The 25,068-nt window shown below is 32.1% G+C and overlaps 2 protein-coding genes across 2 annotated transcripts; one reads left to right on the top strand and one right to left on the bottom strand.

Annotated features, from left to right (window-relative positions):
* The first annotated feature begins 8,088 nt into the window (after positions 1–8,088).
* Positions 8,089–13,396, top strand: LOC108200635 (ras-related protein RABD2a). The gene is made up of 8 exons (XM_017368857.2): positions 8,089–8,235; positions 9,620–9,692; positions 11,579–11,626; positions 11,712–11,759; positions 11,954–12,025; positions 12,124–12,279; positions 12,378–12,481; positions 13,053–13,396. The coding sequence occupies exons 1-8, from the start codon at positions 8,222–8,224 to the stop codon at positions 13,147–13,149; spliced, it is 612 nt and encodes a 203-aa protein (XP_017224346.1). The 5' UTR covers positions 8,089–8,221; the 3' UTR covers positions 13,150–13,396.
* A 767-nt stretch (positions 13,397–14,163) lies between these two features.
* Positions 14,164–18,785, bottom strand: LOC108202721 (RGG repeats nuclear RNA binding protein A). The gene is made up of 7 exons (XM_017371243.2): positions 18,360–18,785; positions 16,604–16,958; positions 16,369–16,434; positions 16,143–16,269; positions 15,414–15,572; positions 15,244–15,300; positions 14,164–14,562 (listed from the first exon to the last, which is right to left on the bottom strand). The coding sequence occupies exons 1-7, from the start codon at positions 18,544–18,546 to the stop codon at positions 14,377–14,379; spliced, it is 1,137 nt and encodes a 378-aa protein (XP_017226732.1). The 5' UTR covers positions 18,547–18,785; the 3' UTR covers positions 14,164–14,376.
* Positions 18,786–25,068: the final 6,283 nt, after the last annotated feature.

Here is a 25,068-nt window from a genome sequence, read left to right as displayed (position 1 = left end):
ATATAAATAATAAGAAATTATTTAAAAGCATCAAATTTCATCAAACCAAAAATAAAAAGTTATTGAAAACCAATGTATCAACTGATTTTTGTGTTATAATGATAATGATGCCACCAACAATAACAATAATAATAATGTATTTATTACAATATATATGATAAAATTTTGAAAAATTCCAGTCCCAAGCCAGCTTCACATTGCATTTGCTAGGCCTCTAATAAACAACATGTCATCTAATGAGACAAAATTTGCCACCCAATCTCATGCGCTTGGACCATCCTGTAAATTATAATATGAAAAAAACTATATATACAAAGATTAACCAGAGAAAACTTATACTTGTACTCATTTACCTTGTAAAAACAGTCAGTTAAATCTTGTGATGCAGTCACAATGAACAATATTAAATGTTCAAATCTAGTATATGAATATACTTTAAGCGAAAAAATCATAGCTTCGAATAATATTTACTTAACTAATGTATGGTAAACATAATCAAAATATGAGGATTTATTGTATAAATTTTCAATGGGGAATGAATGATTGCAATATGTAGTTTGTTTTCCCACCAATTTAAGTTTTAAACTCATCTTTATTTTTTTCTCAAAGTAAATACAATATACAAATAACATTTAGAAGAATTCTAGATATAGTATTAACTAACTTGCCAACTAAACTTGAACTAACGGTTCTTGTTTATCATAAGTCTGTTTTACTTATAGATTATGTAAAGCATTATTACAACGGCTAGCAATCACAAGGATTACAAAGATCATCAGAGGTTATATGATAGAAATCAAACTACAAAAACTTGGAATACTTAGATAGTAGAATTTTTGGATCATAAATCAATGAAAAACTTAATACTACAATACTACACTTTTTGTACTAATCCGTTTACCTCTTATTTGAAATTTATTTCCTTGAACAAGTATTGATGATGATAATGTGCCACCAAATCTCCTTCAAATTATATGATGATGAATTTGGATGGAACTATGTCATAAGATTTCAAATAGCATGAAATATATACTCTGCTCCATATAGATGAAGGGAAATAAATTAGATAAGAAATTATAAGAAATTAGTACTATTTTCTAAGTATATATTCATGGATTTGATCCATTCATCCTTCTTGCCTCCATTCATAATATTTAGTTAAAGCTAATCTATACCAATTTGGGGGGTAACTGATGTTCAAACTTGGTGCACATAGCTCTTTTTTTTTATTTTCCCAATCATTTCTTCCACCTTTAATGTAATCATTTCTTATAGACAATCCTACTGTGTGACATTCCTTTCGATTAAAATTAAAACTTATATTCAAAGTCAGAAAATAAACACAGTATTAACATAATATGTAATATATCTCAAAACTTGGGATTGTATTCACGTTATCGAAAAAGAAAAATACATGAAATAGAAGGGAAGATAAATGATGTACCGTTATGAGATTTTGTAGATATATCAGCTCATACATTAGCCTAAGCTAGAACCATTGAGTCTAATCTTGCAAAAGTTATAAAAAGTTCAAGATGCAAACGTATTATACAATGACCTTCCTATAGTAGTATATCTAGATTGAGAGATTGGTAAATGTTGATCAAATACAGAATATTAAGAATTAGGAAAAAGATAATTATGTGTTTATGAGTGCATGCATGGAAGGATAATGGAAGCATGCAAACATGAAAAATTATATATCTTAAACTAACCTTATCTTTTTGGAAGAATAAGAAGAGAATTGAGTGAAATGCAAAGAGTGTGGATAAATGTGTGCACTTGTATATACGCCCTTAACCTCACTTCATTGATAGCTCTTTATATTATCTTCCACTTGCCAAAACATGTGTCTGAGGTGAAGCTATCTTTGAGACTTTGGTAATATAAAACAGTTAAAGATAGAGTTTGAAGAAACCTCAACAAGACACGTAATCCCCTTTTACAACCACTGTCGAATTGTATGAAACTAATTAGACATCAATATAAAACTATAAACTTTTCCTTTGAAAGTAAATATAATTTAAAGATTTCAAGGTTTTAACAATTAGAGAAAATGACTAAAATTAAATATATTCTATCGAATACTATATATTTTGTACTTTTGAGTACCTTCAGTTATGGATATTCCACAAAATATTATGGAAACATATAATATTTTTTAACTCATAAGAGAAATATGATTTTGCGCACCTGGATTGTCAATACCAAAAACAGCTTTTAGGTTGTTGAACCATGATAGCAGATCACATTTATATCCTTTGACTAAAATTCGGAACAAGTTGAGAGATTTTGATTTTTAGAGAATGGGGAGATGTTACTTAATTTAGTTGCATAACGACAAGATGCGACTTTATTTGAAAATATTATTGCAGAGGTGCACTAATTTTCAGGCTATCAGTTGCCACTTGCATATAGTATATTTTTAAATAATCTTAGTAACATTTACATTTGCACCGCCAATATGCAAGCATCATACAACAACCACAATATGTGATGCAATAGTACATTTAATGATCTTGTCTGCAACTGATGACCTCAAATCTAGAGTTCTCTTATTCAAACTTTACTTTGAAAACACATGAATTTGGTTGTGGTATTATATTTATCTCTGATGTACATTACAACGTTTGTAGTGGTTTTGTGTAGTGGTTTTTGAAACAAAAGATATTTCCATACCAAATTTGTATAACAAACTTTGGATATTGTATGCAGAGCAACATCTTAATTTTTATCAACTAGATAATTAAAAATGATATTCTAAACATAAAAGGTTACTTAGAAGAGATAACTTCTAATATAGTGAAATTCTATTATTTTTAAATATTTACTGATGTAGTTAAATAAAACGAGGACGTGCTAGAAAAATTCATTTGTTTAAGTACCAAAATAAATACCAAGCTTAGAAAGGCCATATAATTAAGATGGTAATAAACTAACAAAAATCATAAAAAGGATATTGTGCTTCAAAGAGCTACCCTTAAAGCCTAGTGAGGGTTACATAAAAAAATAATTAGTTTCACAAGTTTCGGAAAAGAAAAAAGAAGAAAAAAATATAGAACAAGTTGAGAGATTATAGTGTTTTGATGATTACAAACTCGAAAAGATTTTTTTGCAAAAAGACAAGATGTCACTTTATTCGAGGTTTGTTGTATGATGTGTGCTACAACTTGCATTTTTGATAAATTTATTAAAATTTTAAGTGTAACCATATCAATCCAGCTGATTCGCATTATATTGCATTTATAGATATACACTAATATCGATGGTCATATAAGCATGTTGCTGAGCTAATTGGTGTAGTTTCCCAAACAGATATGAGGTCTACTTAATGGACGTACATATTTGGTACTTTAAAATTAAACGAGAGGTACATACCAGCGGCTGCACTGGTTTTGTTCAGTGGTTTTGTGTGTGTGTGTATTTATGATATTAAATTTACCTGTTGTTTCGTGCAATTCTTTCATGTATCTTCTATGTCACTTGTCTTTAAATTACAGTATTAATCGAAGCCATGAACAACGGCATATGCATAACTGGATTCGAGGAGGAGCCAAATAAGTGCTAGCAAAAAAAACTACAAAACATGATAAAGTCTAATAACAAAATTAGTGATAGAAACTTAAATATAGTATCAAACTTATAAACGATTAGATCAATAGCATTATTCCCAAACAATTGGGCCATGTTTGTGTGGAGGGATCATGGATCTTAATTATAATCTCATGATTTATTTTTAAATCATTGTTTTAGTTAATTTCAATGAGATTTTAATACCGTGTGAAAGAATGTATTACAATCCGTATAAATGAATAAAAAAGGTGGTTGCAAATACAATCCCATGGGATTATAAACCTTCAAATTCAGAGAATAATTTAGTTATTCGGGGATTATAATCACTTCAAACAAACATGACCTTAAAGTATTAAATATTCATAAAATCATGGATCTAATTGACACAAAACACCATCAAAAATCTATTGTGGATGTAAATAAATACACCCATATATTTATTCCTATATGATTCAAGTATACAACTAGAGTAACCCTATGTATCCCAAATCTTGTCCCATATTTTTTCCCAAATGACGTAGCAGACATATGGCTATTTTAATTGGATGGTTTATATGCATACAAGGGTCCCATTATTATTAGTGTGAGTAGAACCAATAATACATTGTCAACTAACATTTGAGGAAAAATATTTAAGAATATTTTTTGGAGTAACTAGTATTTTTCATAATATTAACATGTATATAAAGAAATGAAGTGACATTAATTAAAAGAAAAATAGATGCACTTAAAAGGAAATTTTTCAACATATTTCTGATCTGCTTGTTAAAGGAGAGATAATTTCTTCTTAATAATAATTTAATTAATACAAGACATTAAAATTAGTTTTAGGTGAAGAAATATTAGGATTGTTATGACGCTATGTCCCAAAAACCTGTTTTGAGACTTAGGTTTTGAGACTTAGGGGACACAAGCACTTATGCTTGATACAATGTCCATTCTCCCCAGCCATGAAAAGTCTTTACAATCCCGCAAATGATTAATCAAATTAAATTATGGCATAAATAAACAAGGACATAAATAGCAGAAAAGTTAATATATATAAATATGTATGTATGTATATTTTAACTTATCAATATTCGTCAACACGGAAATTAATAAGATGTATATATAATATAACGTGTTCATGTCATACGTGAGGTGTTCATGTATTTATATTTATTATTCTTGCATCAGAATTCAAACCCATATAGCTAGTATTCATAAATAACAACAATTTTTTTTGGTATTTTCACCATTTTTAATGCAGACATTGTACCAAAGATGGGCAAGTAGCCAAGTTGCTTTACAACTAAGGTGAATTTATTGTTGAACACAATCCAAATAATGAAAGATAGGTATAAATTAAAACCGGATAGCCACAAGTTTGCCTATTGTTTTCATTTTCCAACTTTATGAAATAAATGGTTGTTTTTTATATTTATTTCAATGCAGACAAAGATAAATTCATATTTAAATATTAAGTTCAAATAATACTAAACAACCACTTTCACTATCTATACATACAAATATGTTACAATTTTTTTGTCGTTAGACCTTCACGTCAGTGAATTTTACGGATATACAATACCGAAAGTATCGGAAGAGCTCCTTTCATACATAAAAATCTTTCATCTAACCAGAGGGCATGTCGAAGTGTTCCCCAAGAAATTAGAGAAAAATTTCAATGTTTGAAAAAAAACACTCCAAATAAAAGCAAAATCCACGGAACTAAGAAGACAGGGGAACTTTTCATTCGAAAAAGTCTATCGACTAGTCAAAGGTCATGCAGAGATGGTCAAAGGTATTGCACTTCAAATTTCTGTAATATGGGTTGATAAAGATCATCCAAGAAAAAATTAAGGGACCCGTAAATCTATATTTTGCATTTGCACCCATGTGAATGGAAAAGAGCAATACTTTTTTATATATACATGTATACCATGTGTTCAAGTTGTAATCTTGAGAAATTGGGCCGAGCTCAAATGTAATATGGACTAAAAATCAAAGGTCCATCTTCATTTGCAGAATATACGGTTTCGAGTTAGGACTATGATGTATAAGGAAATGTTGCACTTTAAATTAAAAAATATAATTTAAAGAAATGAAACCGGTATTTATCAAAGAAAGCTAGTGCATTAAGAGCAATCACTTTTGTTGTTGAAAATAATTTAAAGTACTTGTATACATATGTAGTCGATCAAATATATAGATATATATATTCGATTTTTAACTTTTAGCTATAAGTTGTAACAAAATGAGATAATTTTCTTATCATACTTGTATTAGTTAGATCTATACGATGAGATTGAAGAAATCTTTGTCACATGGATAACTTTTATTCTACTTTCTTATTTTAACATTTTTGAATGGATTCCAAAACTTATAAAACTTTGTTAGAAAACTTAAATAAACAAGGTTATGTGATCCATATACCATGTATATGATATACTCAATGTATATTTTGAGATATTTGGATGTCCTTTGGATGAACAATTGATTACAAGATCAAATTATAACTATTTTATTTTATTTTTGTGTATAAATAGTGACCATGGTTAGGGACTATAAAGATATTTTACTTAATTATTTTGTGCCATACTTCTTTTTTGGTATTTGTTTGTAGCCATATTTTTTGTATATTTATTGAGAAAGGAGAAAACGAAAAGTGAAATAAGAAAAAAAAACTGTCTTAGAATGAAGAAAACAAATATATAAGTAACATGCAAAATGACAAATATGAGAGAATTTGGTATTACATTTGTACTCTGAAAAAAATCACATGAATTATTTATTGCCGTCTAGCTACGCTATTCAATAGTCACATATACATGCTATGTCCCGAGAAATTATAGGTTGAGTGCAAAAAAAATAATTTTAAGCCTTTTTATTAAGATATGCTAATCTAACTAAAAAATATTAGTCACGTTTTAATCTAAATACAAATATATATTGATCAAATAAATTTTGAATTGTATGAAATAAATTTTATTTTTGAGATGTCAACTTTGATTTTAGTTAAGAGTTACTCATGATCGGAGATGTTCTTATGGGTTCATGTTATTCAGATAATGCAAACAATAAGTTAGATTGTAGAAGGGGGATTGAATACAATCTACAAAAGTTTCAACCAATTTTTGCTTAACAGATTATATTCAAGCTACAAGAGAAATTAAAACTAAAACAGAAATTTAAATAACAAGGATCTTAAAAATTTCAGGTGGATTGTTTGATCCACCTGAGAGATTTTTATATCAAGAACCTTCTAAGTAAGAAATTACTTGGCTGCTTACAAAAGAATGAAGAGCAGAAACTTACAATTTCTTGCTTATTATCTCTACTGCTTTGCTCTTCAGTTTTCAGTATTTGGATACTTTGAAATGTAAATTACAAAGTGAATATATACTACTACAAACAAAACTAGTCTGTAAAAGTATTTTCCTACTCAGTTTCTAGCTATTACAAATATGAAATTTCTTGGACTTGATAGAACATTTGGCAGCTTGAAATTCTTGTTGCTTTGCCAGAAATGGTAGGTTTCGAGGTTCTCAATATTTGACTAAATTGCTTTTAGTTTAGCTTCCAAAACTGGTGCAGCATCTGTCACATCAACCCATGTGCTTTTTGTCCTTTACTTGACTTGTAGCTTTCAACTGCTAACCATCAATCGTTAACTTTATCGATTGATAGCCTTCTTGAATTAGCGATTGATAGCCTTCTTGAATTAGCGATTGATAGCCTTCCTTGATTACCAATTGATGTGTTGATGTAGCGATTGATAAATTCACTAATTAGCCATTGATACTTTATGACTAGCGATCGATCTTCACTTCACTTGGATAGATTACATGACTTCAAATATTTACAATTATGTCACCCTATCTATACATCTATTGATTGATCAACTGTTAATCTAAAAGTATGCATTATTAACATATCAATTGTTAAGATGCTCCAGCTTTGTTACAGTACCACATCATCCGTTAATGGGTGAATCTGGTCAATTGCTACTGCCTTAGCATGCTAGCCATTGATCAGCTACATTTAGTTTTATTCTAAGTAAGAATAAAACATTTTGTATCATCAAGCATCACATATTCCTAACAATTCATCAAATGGTAAATAATGCCAAGTGAATAACTATATTTGTTGAATCACTACAGATTTATTGCAAATTTTATGTCATCGATTATCATATTAAAATAATACATTATATTTATAACAATGTGAAACAATAATAATATCCTATATTCAAAGCAATCAATGTACTTACGGATCGAAACAAATGTGTTACTGGTTGAGAAACTTTACCTCATATCTTTCATGTCCAATATAACCAAATATTATAGCCAATCAATTGAAGATGCTCGGACAACTTTTAGATGACTGATTTTTATTGACATTATTTCATTTAGCAATGATTATCATATATACACAACAATTTTGATTAATAAAAATTAGTCACAGTAATAAAATCAATTCAAATATATAGATTAATTTTAATTTTTTTGATACTTTAATTATTTTTTTTTAAAATTGGAAATGAAATTCCTGTTTTGGAATTCCATGTAAACCGAATAAACTCACCTGTAATATTCTTTATTATTTACGTACATATTCTCCGGCAGAGATCGTCCTTTTCCCGGCGTACCACCGGAATATTCCAGCCATGAATTCTGAGTAGTAAGTGCCGGCAACTTATCTTCCCATTTGCCTCTCGTTTTTTACGTCAATTTGATACTTTTTAATTAATAATTAAATGATTATATAACTAGGTTTAATTCAATTTGATTGTGATATCGACAATGATGTAATTACGTATTATGTGAATGATCATGTTGTTGCTTAATTGTGATTTAAATCTGATCGCTTGCATACATCTAGGTATATGTTGCTGTAGATCATGTTGTTATTGTTTTGTGAGTTGTTTATATGTTGTGTTAGATTGTAAGGATGTGAAATTGCCGATTAAATAGAGGTAAGCGTGGTAGTTAGTGTTTTAGGTGTCGGGATTGAGCAATGATGATATCGAATATTCGGATTGGTGTAAGGTTGGTTTCAGAGCTTTCATCTCAATTAAGATGATTAGAATAATTTATATGTCGGTTGGTTTAAGATAGTTTCTTGAGCTTGCGTGTTAGGCAGTTACACCTTGGATCTGCTTCTGCTCGAGTCTCATTTTCTTGTAGTGTTTGTTTCTGAAGTCGGTAAAGGAGTGAGAACTGTCGAGGAAAGGAAAAGGTAATTTGTTCACAAGTTAATAATGATGAAGTCGAGCTTCTAGCTCTGTAAGTGGTATGGAGATCGGATTTTTTACTTGTTTAGAAGTGACTAACCAATTGCTTGTTAGTTTTTTATGATATGAAGTTTTCGAGATTAGCTATTTAGTTTACCTTCACCTCCGATAAGAATGTTCACTATTCTTGGCCAGGGACTTGGATTGTGTAAAACTTATATAGAAATTTATGTCTGTTTGGGAAAATAAAGGGAAACATGTGAGTTTTACTGCTAAAGCTTGCAAACATTGCATTCCATACTCAATCTCTCTTAAGTTGTACAAATGCATACCCTCGCATAATATTTAAAACATTCCACTTCCTACCATTTCTTACCAATACTAAACAAACAGTATGTTCTGACTATGTGTCATATTGTTATGGCATGTTATTTAGTTGGAAAGTTTACATGTATTGCGGAGAATGGGATTAAAATGTGTCTGTACTGCTCACTTGTCAGTAAACAAATATGATAGGCTTTTTTGTATCATTTTCCTTATATGCTTAAACATTTGTTGAGTCCCTTAACTACAGAATTGCCTGACAGTATAGCTCAATACGCCAATATATTGACATTGACTGTATATGTTAAATTCCACTAAATGTCATAATTAGTACCAAGCTAGTTTGTGCCAAGCATAATTGCTGTGAATAACATTATGAAGGGGTAATTCAGTCTTTCGTTCTATATATTCCTCTCTTGCTTGTTTTAGCTATCTGTCAGTAAGATATTGCCAGCTATAGTGATATAGTGCTCTTCTTATTTTTATTTTTTGTTTTATCTTTTGCAGCGATTATCTTTTCAAACTTTTGCTTATTGGCGATTCTGGTGTTGGAAAATCATGTCTTCTCCTTAGATTTGCTGTAAGTAATCTAGAGATATTGTGGATTTAGCGATTCTGGTGTCGAAAATCATGTCTTCACCTTAGATTTGCTGTAAGTAATCTAGAGATATTGTGGATTTAGCAAGCAAGATGTGAAGTAGAAGGCAGAGATCTGGAAGAATAATCTTAAGTTTGCAGATTTTAGTTCGTCATTTGTTGGCCATCACTACGTATCGAACAAATCAAATAGATAAATCCGAGAAATGGATTACCTGCTAAGTTCTGTCAGTTCCTTATAACTGTCAAGGAAACGATATTAGTAATCCTTTTCAACGAGATGGCGTGCTGAAAGGTTTTTGTCCTGTAGCGTGAAAGGATTCTAATTTTATTATTTGAAGAGGAGAACCAAGTGAATTTTCTTAACAGCAAGTGGTCTCTGGCTATATGGAACCTGCTAGTTTAGTCTTTTATAGATTGTTCTACAATCTTACTGATAAGAACATGTCCTATCATGATATTTTTAATGTAAAATTGACGTGGTCAAGGAAGGATGAAGAGTATACTCATAGGTTCATTGCCCTTTTTCCACACCGTTATGTACATCTGTATGGCTGTATCATGTTTTTCAACATTAATTTCAAGTCTATTGTAGATTACTTAATATAAGTTGTTGTAATTTGTGGAAAACAATCTAGGCAAAAATATGACGGTGGTCTTTCGTATATAACTTCATGCCAGCCCCTGCAACATGATAGAACTATTGCCTAACCAAAATATTTATGTACTGCAACTTTGAGCATGGTACCGAAGCTGGCTAAGTGGCTATAACTATCGACAACCATGTAAGCATGTAAGAAATTTATTTCGTAGAAGTCAAGGATGCTAAAATGGTGACAACTGACGTAATCCTATTGGATTGTGAAAAAAATTGGTTGACTCAGTTCATGCTTTGTTTATCAGCGATTCTTTTTTTGGTGGGCCCATAGATTTATGAGAGCAATCTCAATCAAATATATTTGCTTATTTTAAAAACTTAACGTTGTGTAGAAGAGTATACAAGTCTATAAAAGAGAGCCATGAAGAGCCTGCATATATATGTTATGTCTTAAATGATAGAATTAAACTGCTTTGCTCCCAATCTTTGCAACTTGCTCATGCACTACACATTAATACATCGTTGGTGGATTGTAGTACATTCGTTTAAGGTACAGAGACCTTGATGTGTTGCATGTGACTCTAGGTTATAGATATATTTTAAATAATTGTGGAAAATCTCATGCCTATCTGAAACTTAGATACTTTCTTGTACCTTTCTCCAGCAAAGAGAATTTATATGAGAGCTACATATGCATAATAATTTTCAGTGGAGGGAGGTTGCTTGTTGTCTGTATCTTATCTTAGATCTAGATGAAGTAAATCAGTGCCAATGGGTTATTTAAAGATGTAGAACCTGAAAGTCTTTAATAATGTAATATGAATGTTTAGCATATCAATTGCAATTGTGTTTCATTTCAGCGAATACTAGCTGATATGAGTAGATATTATTTGTCTTCCCAATAGGCCCTTAACATCTAGCATTCACGAGTCTTGTCGTTATACTGAATTTAGTTTATTATAGGTCTATAGGTAAATCGTTTTATATGTTATATATACTTGAGTACATCTTGTTCTCTAGAATTTTGTGGCGTCACATGATCCAAATAGTGTATAGATATATTATGTAAAATCCTCAAATTTATGCACATTAGTTTGTAAAATTTCGCAAGTTCATGTACATCTGTTGTCTAAAGAGAAAGTAGATTTTTTTTTCCCTCTAGAGTGTGCTCTTTCACTCATACATGTATCAAGTCCTTTTTATTCTCTCTACTTTAAAGCTGAAAATAAATAACCTGACACCCGTGGTGATTTTCATTCAACTTATTACAGGACGATTCATATTTGGAGAGTTACATCAGCACAATTGGAGTTGATTTTGTATGTATTGTGCTTCTCTGAATACTTCCCGAGTTTTCATTAATGATATTTAAGTTATCCTTATTCCCTGCTTAATCTTTTGTAGAAAATTCGCACTGTTGAGCAAGATGGAAAGACGATTAAGCTTCAAATTGTAAGCTTCTGGTTTCTGTTACTTGTGAGAAATACAGACTACAGGATAGGATATCCATCTTAAGTTTATTCTGCTCGAGTACTGTGAAGATTTATAATATTTTCTGAATTATAATGGTCAGAGACACTTTCATTGTCATATGCTTTCTTTACTCTAATGCACTCAATTGGCCTTCTCTTTTTGTATTTGCACAGTGGGATACAGCAGGGCAGGAACGTTTCCGGACAATCACTAGCAGCTACTATCGTGGGGCGCATGGAATTATAGTGAGTCATGTCCACACTGTCATTATAATTTCTGTTCATTGGTTTTCCTGCTATTTGTTATTCTGTACATAGAAAGACTGATTGTCATTGGATTACAGGTGGTTTATGATGTGACAGATGAAGATAGCTTCAATAATGTCAAACAGTGGCTGAGTGAAATTGATCGTTATGCAAGTGATAATGTCAACAAGCTACTTGTTGGAAACAAATCTGATCTCACTAGTAAAAAAGTTGTGTCATATGAAAGAGCCAAGGTTAATTAGCTCCTTCTCTTTTGGTAAAATATATGAGAGAAAGAAAAGAAAAGAAGATAAATAAAACACTCTGTTTGTGCCCAATGTGTCTGTCACAGGCTTTTGCTGATGAAATTGGCATCCCATTCATGGAAGCCAGTGCAAAAGATGCTACAAATGTGGAGCAGGCTTTCATGGCTATGACCGCATCTATTAAAGATCGGTAAGTATCTTTAGAATATTATATGACCTAAGGTTTGGTTATGAAGAGGTACATTAAGAGTTCTTTACATACAAGCTTTTTATTCCACCTGTTGATTCAAGGTCAAGTATGTATTATCTTTTTTTTTACCTGATTTGGCTTGTTAGATTTACATCTATACAGAACTATTAAACCTCAAATCAAGATCTTCTGTAGTCGGTTGGTCCTTTGGCCGGGGTTTAATAATTGACTAATATTTTTATTTAAAAAATTTATAAAACTGTGGACGTTCAAATAATTTAGAATGTCAAATTATAAATGGATGTCTAAACGTAGGATCTTAGATAATATGTAAAAGATAATTAGGTTAAAATTACATTGTACAAAGATAACACTCTACTGCATTTGCAGCAATGATAAGATATTAGATATCTTATTCATGAGTATTAATGACTAGAGTAATTGTTATTCAATTGTGTTCCATGTTACCAACCTGAATATTCTCTAATTTAAGTTCTGACATGTGTTGCTCAAGTGCTGCCTCACTATTTTTTCGATTTTGTTTACATGACCTTTTTTTTTTTAAATCCAGGATGGCAAGCCAACCAGCATTGATTGGTACTAAGCCACGAACAGTTAACATCCGCGGACAGCCCGTTGCACAGAACAGTGGCTGCTGCTCCTCATAAGAAAAAAGTGAATTTTAGTTGCCATACAAGATGGACAATTGATAGTATGTAAGGGTAATTGTCCTCTCTCCTTGCAGTAAAATTTGCCAAAATATCTTGTTTCTTTTAGTGGTTCAAAAACTTTAGTTCTTTCACAATTTATCTGTAGAAATAAATAATGGTAAGTAGTTGTGTTGTTTGTCATGTTGCTAATTGTTTATAAGCAATTAACTAATTACATATATATATATAAGTGACTTGACATGTATGATTCCTGTGAATTGATGTTAAACACTTGGGATTCCTCTGTTACTCTGTTATTGTCAAGACTTTTGACTCTGCGGTTCATTTTCTTAAGGAAAATTATTGCAAAAAAATTGTACACTGCAACTTAATGACCTTGTTAAAACCTTGGTAATCCGGATAACCCATATGTTAAGTTTTAGTTAGTATACACGTTCATGTTAAATTTTAGTTAATTATCCACTTTAGTCGTGCTAAAGCATCCACACCAGTGGATTTGCGAACTCTGTGATTCTAGTAGAGTTGTTAATCACTCGGAGATGCACTTTTTAAGTGTTTTCATATGGCAATTGACATTGCATTTTCAATTAAAACAGGTGAAATTTATGAACCGTACAGGTACAAGTAGTTTCAATAGACCCTGCAAAAAAGAAACAATCTCCTGTCAAAAGGTCAAAATTTATCTGGTTATTGCAAGTTAAGAAAAAGATTTTCCCTCAAACTTAAAATACAAATCTGGAGGGCATAATTTCCAAACTAGTATTCTAGCACAAAATAATACTGAAATGCAACACTTCAAATTTTGTTGCTGTTGACCAAGACAACTAATTATATATTTTGGACCAAAATTGGTGATTAATGGACAGCTGGGTACAAAACCCTTTTACCATTTACATGTGATACCTTACAAAACATAGCAATCCATTGCAAGGAACTGAAAACACTTAATCTACACCTTAGCCCAACTAACATTGGCCAATACCTTTCCAAGCAGAAAACATTTGCAAAAGGTTGGGAAGGGACAATAAAATTGCATGTTTCAAGTCATAAAATGGTTTCCCACATCAGTATATTAAAAAAACTACATGAGTACATATTAAGTTTTCATTTTAAACGTACATAATAATCCATTATTTTTATATAAAAAAATCTTGCATAAGATCAGTAGACGACTTAGACAACATGAAAACAACACAGCTGACGTGCAGGCAGGAAGAGCAGAGCTCACTTGGCCCCCAAGGTAGGGAACTGGCTAGGATCTCCAATAGCAGGAGCTTCGGCATAACTGCTCCCTCCACTGCCGCCACCAAAACCACCTCTAGAACCCCGTCCACGACCCCTACCTCGACCACCAGGATTGTAGTACTTCTCACCATCAGCTGGCTTCAGAAACTCATTTATGCTGAGTGACTGCGATCACAAACATGAATTGATAACCATGTTAATGCAAAAAGCTGACTGAGCAGTAAGTATTATCATGACTTAAAGATTCCTCGCATTACAAATCCTATTAGTGCGGAATGTCTTTTATTATCTATATGCACAAGAATGATAAGCACCAGGTTCCTGTTCACCAGTAAGTGATAAATGAGTTGGAAGTTATGTACGACACTAGTATAGAACAGACAGGTTCATATTACACAACACTACCTTCAAAATCAGTTTTGTGAACCAAACAAAACAGATTTAACAGAATATAAATGATAAAACCAAACTGCCAAAAATCGATAAGAAAGAGAAAAGGCATCAGTTACAGAGATCCACCAAACTTATCCTGGACAACTAGAAATTGGGAAGTTAGCATACAGATCTGTATGTGGTACTCTTTCTGGTTAAAAATTGGGCATCGCTCACCTAAATAGCAGAAAAAAAAGGAACTACCACAAACTTTTAGATAATCCGTACCAGATTAAAAATAAGTTCAGGCTTGCGTGTAAAGAGATTGTCCATAAACAATCCAACATTAATGAACCAAGGTAGCAGAAATGCTTAATGAGCTAACTTGCACATATTGATATACAATTTTTAGACTACAAGAAATTTCAACAGATAAGAGAAAATATAGGTGGCAAAAAAAGCTGCTGTCAGTACCTTCTTTGCTCGTTCTTCCTTCTCGGCAATTTCTTTTCGCTTATCCTTGTCAGACCCCTGCCACATATTTATCAAGGTTGAACATAGTAACATTCATTATGTGTTCCAGTTAGGGTATTGAGTTGACAGATATCAGAATCACAAAAAAAGGGAGTTCCAGAAAGACTCACGAGTTTCGCAAAGATTTCATCATTGCTCTTCTTGCTTGAGAGTGGTTGCATAGCTGCGAGATCTTTGTCAATTTCAACCTTCCTTTCCTCAGTCTTCAATGCCTCCAAAGCTTTCCTTTTCTCTTCCAGAATCTTTTGGTACTCCTCAAGTGTCATCTCCTGAAATTCGCAAAAACGTCAACTATGAACACTTTACACCACACAATGAAATATAACCAACAGCCTCCATCTTTTATCATTCTTATTTGTGTTTTATATAACATTACAAATGTTGATAAGTATTTATAAAGTTGTAACAAGATGCTTTCATTATGCTTGTTTGCTCATCAGCTGATTTCCCAACTGCATTTCTTTAAGTCCGCAGGCTTCCGAAGACCTGGTTTATAGCTTACGTATCTAGACAAAGCTAGAGCCATTATTATGTCAAACATGGAATTGCATACCTGGACAAAGAGAAGATGCCACCTGAACATTAAATTACCAAAAAATAAAATAGAACTTCTATAGGACAATTGAAGGTAGAGAACTTGGGGTGTTTGGATAGTTCCTAACACTCAAATCATATATACAAATGTACATGTTTCAATAACTTCACTATTTCCTCAGATTAGGACAAGAAACACCTTTTTAGGCGAACGTGGTACTAAAAGCAACACCTTTACTTTTCCTTTTTGTGTGTGGGGGACGTATTTAAGATCTGAGCATACTAGGAGATGTAGAGATCTTAACCTCAGGCTCCTTCTCTTCAGGTTCATTTGTTGGTTTCTCCTTGTTTCCATCCAAAGCATCATCCTCTACTGAAGGTTTCTCAGTATCAACCTTTTTCTCACCTTCAATTGTAACTTCCTCCGTCACCCTGAATCCAGGCCAAAATCAAACACAAGATATACAAGAAAACTAAAAGGCAGGCAAAGAGATTGAAAAAAAATTATATATGTGGGAACAAAAATCTCACTGAGACAATTCATCAGTCTGTGATCCCCAGTTGCCTCGGCCAGATCCCTCCCGTTTGTATTCATTACTACACATTAAGGGATGAAATTTAGGACATACATATAAAAGAGTATAAAGAAAAAAAGTCAGCATTGCTAAACATAAAAGCTGGATCAACAGTGAACATTGCTAGCGTTAATATAATAAAAATACAAAAACAAAAGTCCAAGAAGCAATGATAAGAGAAAACAAATTACCCTCGTCCTGTCCCGCTCCTACGCTCAAACACCCTACGAGGGCGGTCCCCCTCCCCCTCTTCCCCGTTACTATAACCACCACGGCGCTCACCACGGAAACCACTCTGTGGGCCGCCATAACCACCACGTCGTTCAAAGGTCCTCCCAGAGTCAGTTTCTCTAATCGCACCTTGACCACCACCAGTTCCACCGTTACCAAATGAATTCTCATTCCTGCTAGAGTCTCTATCATACCCACCTCCATCACGGCGATCATATCCACCTCCATCACGGCGGCCATACCCACGGCCGCCGCCACCACCACGGTTTCCGCCACGGCCTCCACCACGTCCACCTTCACTCTTAGCCTCCTTCACTGTACACAATATCCATATAAATAGATCAGAAGCGCAAGTGAATCATAACTATAAACTTGCATCAATTAAGTTTTGTAAGCATCAAAATCAAATTTAGTAGTTATTCTGGGATTAATATAGGGAAACCAATATATTAATTACGTCAAATTTGACAGAACTCCTCTAACTGCACTAATATAACTATTTTTAATCCCACATTCAATCTTAACACCCACAATTCATAGTCAAAGTAGTTCATCTCATACAAACATAGCGTATTCATCTAAACTCTTGCTCATTCTTCTGCAGACCTTGTTTATCTCTTACAGGTGCTAAAATTTGTTTGCATTACCTTGACAACACCAGGCTGTAATCATTTGTCTATTACGTGAAACTACATAAATCTAAAAAAACCACTTCAATAAAACATATGGAGAGTTGTAAAGATATGAGATGTAATCAGTAGATGAACAGAACACGAGCAATTCATCTGTGGATACACATCTCTACGGTTGTCTGGCCGCTGCCTTAGACCCCTAATGACAATTCCATCAAACAAATTAAGTTCAACCAGAATTTCAAAAGAAAAAAAAGGCTTTTAATTTAGCACCAATGTTATGAATAGAGAACCGAAAAATCTCCACTCACAAATAACAGAATTAGTGCATTATCTATAATGAGTACATGTATAGTTCTAGAATCCGAATTGAGTATGAGCTCGAAAGGACATCATCAATTTGACTCGTTCACATAATAATAAACGTAGAGATGGTTCCTTTACAACTTCATGTAATAAAAATATTGCACAGCATCTAAATGTACTAAAAGTTATTATTACTTCAATCAATTAATTTATTTAGAAAGAAACCCTTTTTACTGCTGGTCCAGTTACCAACTCCAATAAAGCATAAAAAAACACAAGGGGCTAAAAGGACATTGCACAATCAAGTAAGCAACCCCCAAAATATGATAATATACCCCAAACAAAGAAGACATATCAAGATAGCTTCAAACTAAAGCAAAGACCTTTTCTCTATATTTGCATCTCAAACTTTTAGCATCACACACACACACACACATTATAGATGCCCTTTTTAAACATAAGCCCCTGCACATATTAATATAAAAACACATCTTGAACCGATAACAAGCAACCCGAATATAAAAATACAATCAATTAAATAAATCAACTAATAAATGAATATAAACGGATAACTTCAAACAACAGCAAAGACATTCTAATAACTAACACACACACAAATATATATATAATTAAACCTCTATAATCAAATATCCTCGGGACCGGAAAATTCATCGAGACCAAGATTAAAACTTCATCACTTTACCGAGTATCAATTTATCGAAAACACACACAATCACACACAAATATCAAAAGATAAGAATTGAATAAAGAAGCTTACCAGCCTGAGCAGGAGGGAGCGGCTTGGAGGGCAGCTTAGCCGCCGGCTTAGCCGACTTGTCAGCCGGCGCCGCCTTCTCAGCCGACTTCTCAGCCGCCGCTTTCTTCTGCTGCTGCAGAGCAATCAAGTGCGAAACGTCGTCGTTGTCATCGTCGCCCAGCAAATCGAAAGGATTAGCAGTCGCCATTTCAGAAGCCCCAATTGAAAAACCCTAGCTTTTTTGTACTAACAAAAGGGGCTAATTGATATCCATGTGTGTATGTGTACGTATAAAAGAGATCTATAAGTAGAGACTTGAGACGCTAGTGAAGACAGCAGAGAGAGACGAGAAACCCTAGCCGCAATAGAAAGTGTTGAGAGAGAGAGAGAGAGTATGAGTGAGAGAGAGTACAGTAATGTCCGCAACTTTATACTTATCCTCTGTGTAGTACTATAATTGTATTGTTTAATATTAATACTCCCTCCATCCCAAATTAGATGACCCCGTTGACTTTGGGCACACACTTTAAGGTTGACCGCATCGTTATATGACTTATTTTTAAAATTTTATTTTTGCAAATAAATATTTAAATATGAAATTTTTATTTACAAAAAAAAAATAAAAAAATAAATTTCGGAAGTAGACGGTCAATGCACCTAAAGTTACGTGCCCAAAGTCAATAGGGTCATCTAATTTGGGATGGAGATAGTATTAAATTGTGCCCATCGATATAAAAAATATAATCGATATTAATATATATGAATGGGCCGGATTTGAAAAGTGAAATCTAAAAAATATAGATTATTGACATAATTAGAGATTTTAGTAGATAAATTTTTGGGTGATTTGGAGTCTTTGAAATCCTGTTTGATGAAAAATTTTACGGGTTAAATATCAAAGTGGTCAAGTGGAGGTCATATATCACTTTGCTCACTAATCTTAACGGGGTCTCATTTCAATCATTAAAGTCACAATAAATATCAATCAAGTACCTCCAAATTTCAGTTCAAGGAGTAAAAAAATTATTTATAGATATTGACACATTGTTTATGAATACTAACGCAACCAAGTAAAATATTATGACTTCTAATATTTATAATAATATATTTAGATTTTATAAAGTCTATTTACTATTTATTTTTTATTATATTAATATTTTATTTGTTTTAATTAAAAATAAATAGTAAAAAAAATTGATAAAATCTCAATATATTATCATAAATACTAGAAGTCATAACCTTTTAATTGGTTGTGGTAGTTATCAAAAGTAATGTGTCAAACATTATAAATAATATTTTTACTCCTTGAACTGAAATTTAAAGGTACTTGATTGATATTTATTATGACTTTAATGATTGGAATGAGACCTCGTTAAGATTAGTGAGCAAATTGATATATGGCCTCCACTTCAGTGACCACTTTGATATTTAACCCAAAATTTTACTAACTCCCTCTGTTTCATATTACATGTCCACTACTGAGAACAAAAAATTATTTCAAATTACTTGTCTATTTCAATTTTCAATGGAGGATAGTCAATATTTGTATTTTCAATATGAGTTTTATACCACATCTTACTAAATTATATTTCCTAATTCAAATATATACCACATATTATACTTGGTCAATGCAATAAATACAATAATAAATGAAAGATTTCTACAAAAGTTAGTAATATGTGTAATTTGTTCAAAAATGGACATGTACTTATTGGGAGTGATTGATGGATAGATACTTCAGGCGGAATGGTATTTGGTATAGTGCGGTTTGGGCAGGGGTGAGTGTTCGGTCCGGTTTTGTTCAAAACCGGACCGAACCGAATAGATCGAAAATCAAAAATTTAATTTTTTGGGACTGAACCATATTGAAATTTTATTATGGACCGAACCAAAATAATTCGGTTCGGCCCAGTCCAGCCCAAAAGAACCGAAATTTTAAAACTAGAATAAAAAGTAATTATAAATAAAGCTAATTTTATGAATTATTATAAAATAATATTTATTCACCGATACTTCATCAATGATAGATTGAATTGAATTTACAAATTACATATTACTATCATAGTATATGAGATATATAACATATATATTACATAAATATAAATATTGATTGTTTGGACTATTCGGTCTAGACCAAAATGTTTTTTTAAGGATCGGATCGAACCGAATTTTATTTCGGTCTATTAGGTCCCGAACGTTAGACCAAATTTCTACAAAATCAGGATCAAACCGAACTGAATATACACGGTTCAGTTCGGTTTTGCTCACCTTTAGGTTTCGATGTAGTACTTCCGGACATAAAAGTGGCATATGCCCACTTTCACTTTCTTTATGCCCGTTTGGCAAATTGTTTGAAGTGCTTAATTATTGTGAAAATAGCCAAAAAAAAATAAAATAAGAAACTTAGCTCTTTTCCGAGAGTCAGCTTCTTTCGGATATATAAAGTAAATGAACCTACACATGTTACCATATACAGAATCTCATAAAAAACTAATTAATTCATGACTCGAGATACATAATAAATCTTAGATTTATTATAATATTATTTAGTTATTAATTTTTTTCTTTTAATACAGAGTTTAAAATTTTGTATCTGTAAAATATTTCTTGTATTAATAATAAAAGGTCTTATATTATTATAATTTATTTTTTAAAAGAAACAAATTATTATTTTACAAAATTACGAAATTATACCACTTATCAGTTAAATTATCCAAACATTTAAAAAACTTATAAGTCAAGGTATCCAAACACTTATAATAGCTTATAAATCTAAACCAACTTTTCATTTCTAATCCACTTATTTACTTTAAGCAATAAGTCACTTCTTTTAAACCCAGCCAAACGACCCCATAGTAGTTAAGACTCCAGCCCTGAGTGCGGTTTAAATTGATGTGGTGTTAGATTTGAAATACGGGAATGTTGTTTAAAAATGATATATTGTTTGAAAAAGTATTGGCAAAAAAAAAATGTTGCTACAAAAATCAATTAACTCTTTATTAGTTTTTTGATCTTTTATATTTTAATATATAATATAGAAAAATTATATTATTGGTTAGATTTGATAATGAAATTTGTAATATTTTCTGGAAATAAATTTCCTTGAAACATCTCAAGCTCATAAGTTTTCAACACTACATAGAACACTTCAAGTGTCATTTTGCTAAGATCTTTTCCTTCTCTTGTTGTTGAGATTTTTTATTCCAAATGATCTGGGAGTGTTAACAAGAACTTTAAGTTCATCTCATGTGTTTCATAATACGTGTCATGAAATATCATGTCATTTATAAGCTTGTTGAATCTTTCAAATATATGAGTAATGCTCTCCCTTGGCTTTGTTATGAAATCTTATATTAAGATACTAAGGTTTGTCTCCGTTTTGCTCTTACTTATTCTGTTCATTCACAAAGAATCTCAATTTTCTCTCATTTTTGTTTTGCAGTCTCATGATTGATAATATTGTTGTTTTACATTATCAAGAGACTCATTGTAAACCACTATCAAGATACTCCTTGTCGTTTTTAGAATTTAAACTGAGAGGGCTCTTTGGGCACATAGTTTGCAAGAATAACTTTATCCCCCAGTTGTCGCAGGGATTAAGGGTCATGGGAGTGAATGGACCATGTTTTAGAATATCTGGGTAGGGAGGGTTTGTCATCTTTATAAGCATATATCTTCTTCTTTTTCCATAAAACATAGTTAGCTTTGTTAATGGTGGAATCTTGATACTACTTAACTTGTATGAACTCATTTTTTAAGAATCTTTGACTGTATTTGATCAGCTTTTTCTGTGAATACCACTTTTTAGAAATGAGTAATCACACACAGAGGAGGATGAATGTGTGTAAGTGACATATTTTAAACTTTCTTGTTAATCCTGCATACACAATCATACAAATAAAAACTAGTAAACTATAGAGGCACTGCTGTTATTTAGACAATGCAAACAACAAGTTAGATTGTAGAAGGGGGGGTTGAATACAATCTACAAAAATTTTAATAAATTCTTGCACAACAGATTATATTCAAATTACAAGAGAACATAAAACTAAAACAGAAATTTAAAGAACAAGGATCTTAAATATTTCAGGTGGATTGTTTGATCCACCTGAGAGATTTTTATATTAAGAACCTTCCAAGTAGAATTACTTGGCTGCTTACAAAAGAATGAAGAGCAGAAGCTTACAATTTCTTGCTAACTTTCTCTAGTGCTTTGCTCTTCAGTTCTTGGTGTTTAGATACTTTGAAATGTAAATTACAAAGTGAATATATACTACTACAAACAAAACTAGTCTGTAAAAGTATTTTCCTACTCAATTTCTAGCAAATATAGAATTTCTTGGACTTGATACAGCATTTGGGTGCTTGAAATTCTTGTTGCTTTGCCAGAAATGGTAGGCTTCGAGGTTCTCAATATTTGACTAAACTACTTTTGGTTTAGCTTCCAAAGCTGGTGCAGCATCTGTCACATCAACCCATGTGCTCTTTGTATTTTACTTGACTTGTAGCTGTCAATTGTTGATTGTCAATTGCTAATATTATCAATTGATAATGTCCTTGAACTATCAATTGATAAGTTGTTCAGAATGAGCGATTGACAGTCTTCCTTGAATTATCGATTGATGATGTTGATGCAGCGATTGATAAGCTCCCTTTAATTAGCCATTGATACTTCAAGAATAGCGATCGATCTTCACTTCACTTGGATAGATTACATGGACTTCACATATTTACAATTATGTCACCCTATCTAAACATCCATTGATAGATCAACTGCTAATCTAGAAGTATTAATAACATTACATCAATTGCTAAGATACTCCAGCTTTGTTACAGTACATCATCATCCGTTGATGGGTTTATCGGATCAATCGATACTGCCCTAGCATGCTATCAATTGATCAGCTACATGCAAATTTATTCTAAGTAATAACAGAAACATTTTGTATCATCAAGCATCACATATTCCTAACAACTACTAGAAATAATTTAACAATTTAAACGCATTCACAAATATAATAAATAAATACAAGCACAAATAAACTCAGAACTAAATTTTATTTAGTTTGAGTTTTGCTACAATCTAGATTCTTTTCGTGAAGATTCTAATTGCTTTCTTGAAACTTTCAATGAGAGAGTTCTTAATTTTCCAATGCTCCAAAAGATACAAAATATAATGTTAAAATCATGACTTTATAAACTAACACATGTTCTTTCGACAAATTAACATAAACAAGTTAATCAGACATCTACACAGTAGTTTTGTTTCTTGATTGAAAATTTGCAACTTGAACCATACTATTTTTATCGTTATTTGTCCATCTTTCATCATATTCATTGATCTCTGAGTAAACCCCAAGTTTCAATTATAGGCTTGCCACTTGTCTTAAAGAAAATAAATTTCTGGGAAAAGTATTGGTGATTTGATTTGTTTATTCTATTATTTGTCTGAATGATATTTGAATTCCACTAAGTATTTATGTCAAGAACTGACTTCACAATACACTCTTGTGTTGTTGATAACTCTACTAGTATAGTTTTTGACTTTGTCGATAATTCTGAGCTTGCGATATCATATATTTCTTGTAGATAGCTCTGAGCGCGTGATAGTCTAAGATATTGTCGGGGTGAGCCAGAGTCGAACCCATGACCTGGGACGACAGAGGATAAGCCCTTAACCACTGGATTATTCAATCGTGCTCAACACTTTACTTTTCTAATAGCTATTTCTGAGTTTACAATAGAGTTTTCTACATAATATTATTGATTTTACAATAAAAAAAACTCCACTACAAACTCACTTAAACTAAAAACTAGAATCCAATGATCAAAACAATTATATTTAGTGATTTTAAGCCCCATCCCGGCCTTCAGAAACTAGTGATCGAAACAATTATATTCGGTGATTCTTCAATTTTACCCCACCCCCGAAGCAAAGTTAAGAAGGCTCGTTTGAATATCGAAAGATTCATTTCATCAGTTTTGCTGTCAATATTTAAGATTCAATCTATTATTCTAACTTGCATATCATCTAATCATAAACAAGAAAATTGAACTCTGCGTTTTTAATCCTCTTAGCTGCACTAACATATTCAATAATCACATATAATGATATAAGAATACTCCCCCTATTGTAGCAGATCAGCAACAATTGATAGTGGTAGGAATTAATAATAATAATCGGAGATGACGACGGTGATCGAAGGAAGGAGGTCTAAGACTGAACTGTGTAGTAGCAGTAGGATGGGCGAGCTGCAGGGTTGCAGTGAAGTTGGTGGCGACAGCGTGGGTGAGTGACAGCAACATGGGTGATGATTCCAGGGGTGCTGCCAGCATGGAGTTGTAAAACATGGGGTATATTGTTTTAATTATTTAGTGGTATATTCACATAAGTAATGATTATTTTTAGTTTTTAAACTTATAAGTTGAGCACGGTTGGATAGCTCAGTGGTAAAGAGTTTATCCTCTATCGTCCTAAGTCCTGATTCGACCCTGGCTCGGGCCCCGAGAGTTTCGTAGAACAGATACTCATTTGTAAGGCTATAAGCCATATTTGTCAAAAAAAAAAAAAAACTTATAAGTTTATATTTGATCATCTCCCTGTATATATATTCCGGAAAACATGAGCAGAAGTCTCGCATTTAACAAATTATTTTTTGCTAGATTTTTAGGCAGGTCATGAATACGCGTTTGCAACAAATTAAAAATGGATTCATCAAGCATGGTTCTT

This window comes from Daucus carota, chromosome 9 (assembly GCF_001625215.2).
Source record: "Daucus carota subsp. sativus chromosome 9, DH1 v3.0, whole genome shotgun sequence".
Lineage (NCBI taxonomy): Eukaryota > Viridiplantae > Streptophyta > Magnoliopsida > Apiales > Apiaceae > Daucus > Daucus carota.
Note: the sequence above shows the minus strand (reverse complement) of the source record. Positions and strands in the feature narration are given on the sequence as shown.

What these genes read in the sequence shown, in the direction of transcription:
- LOC108200635 (XM_017368857.2), top strand. An exon ending in GTCTTCTCCTTAGATTTGCT is followed by an intron (nt 9,693 to 11,578) that starts GTAAGTAATCTA and finishes AACTTATTACAG; the next exon opens with GACGATTCATATTTGGAGAG. An exon ending in ACCGCATCTATTAAAGATCG is followed by an intron (nt 12,482 to 13,052) that starts GTAAGTATCTTT and finishes TTTTAAATCCAG; the next exon opens with GATGGCAAGCCAACCAGCAT.
- LOC108202721 (XM_017371243.2), bottom strand. Translation starts at nt 18,546, where the DNA reads ATGGCGACTGCTAATCCTTTCGATTTGCTGGGCGACGATGACAACGAC. An exon ending in AGGAGCGGGACAGGACGAGG is followed by an intron (nt 16,435 to 16,603) that starts GTAATTTGTTTT and finishes CTTAATGTGTAG; the next exon opens with TAATGAATACAAACGGGAGG. An exon ending in AGGAAGAACGAGCAAAGAAG is followed by an intron (nt 14,563 to 15,243) that starts GTACTGACAGCA and finishes TTGTGATCGCAG; the next exon opens with TCACTCAGCATAAATGAGTT.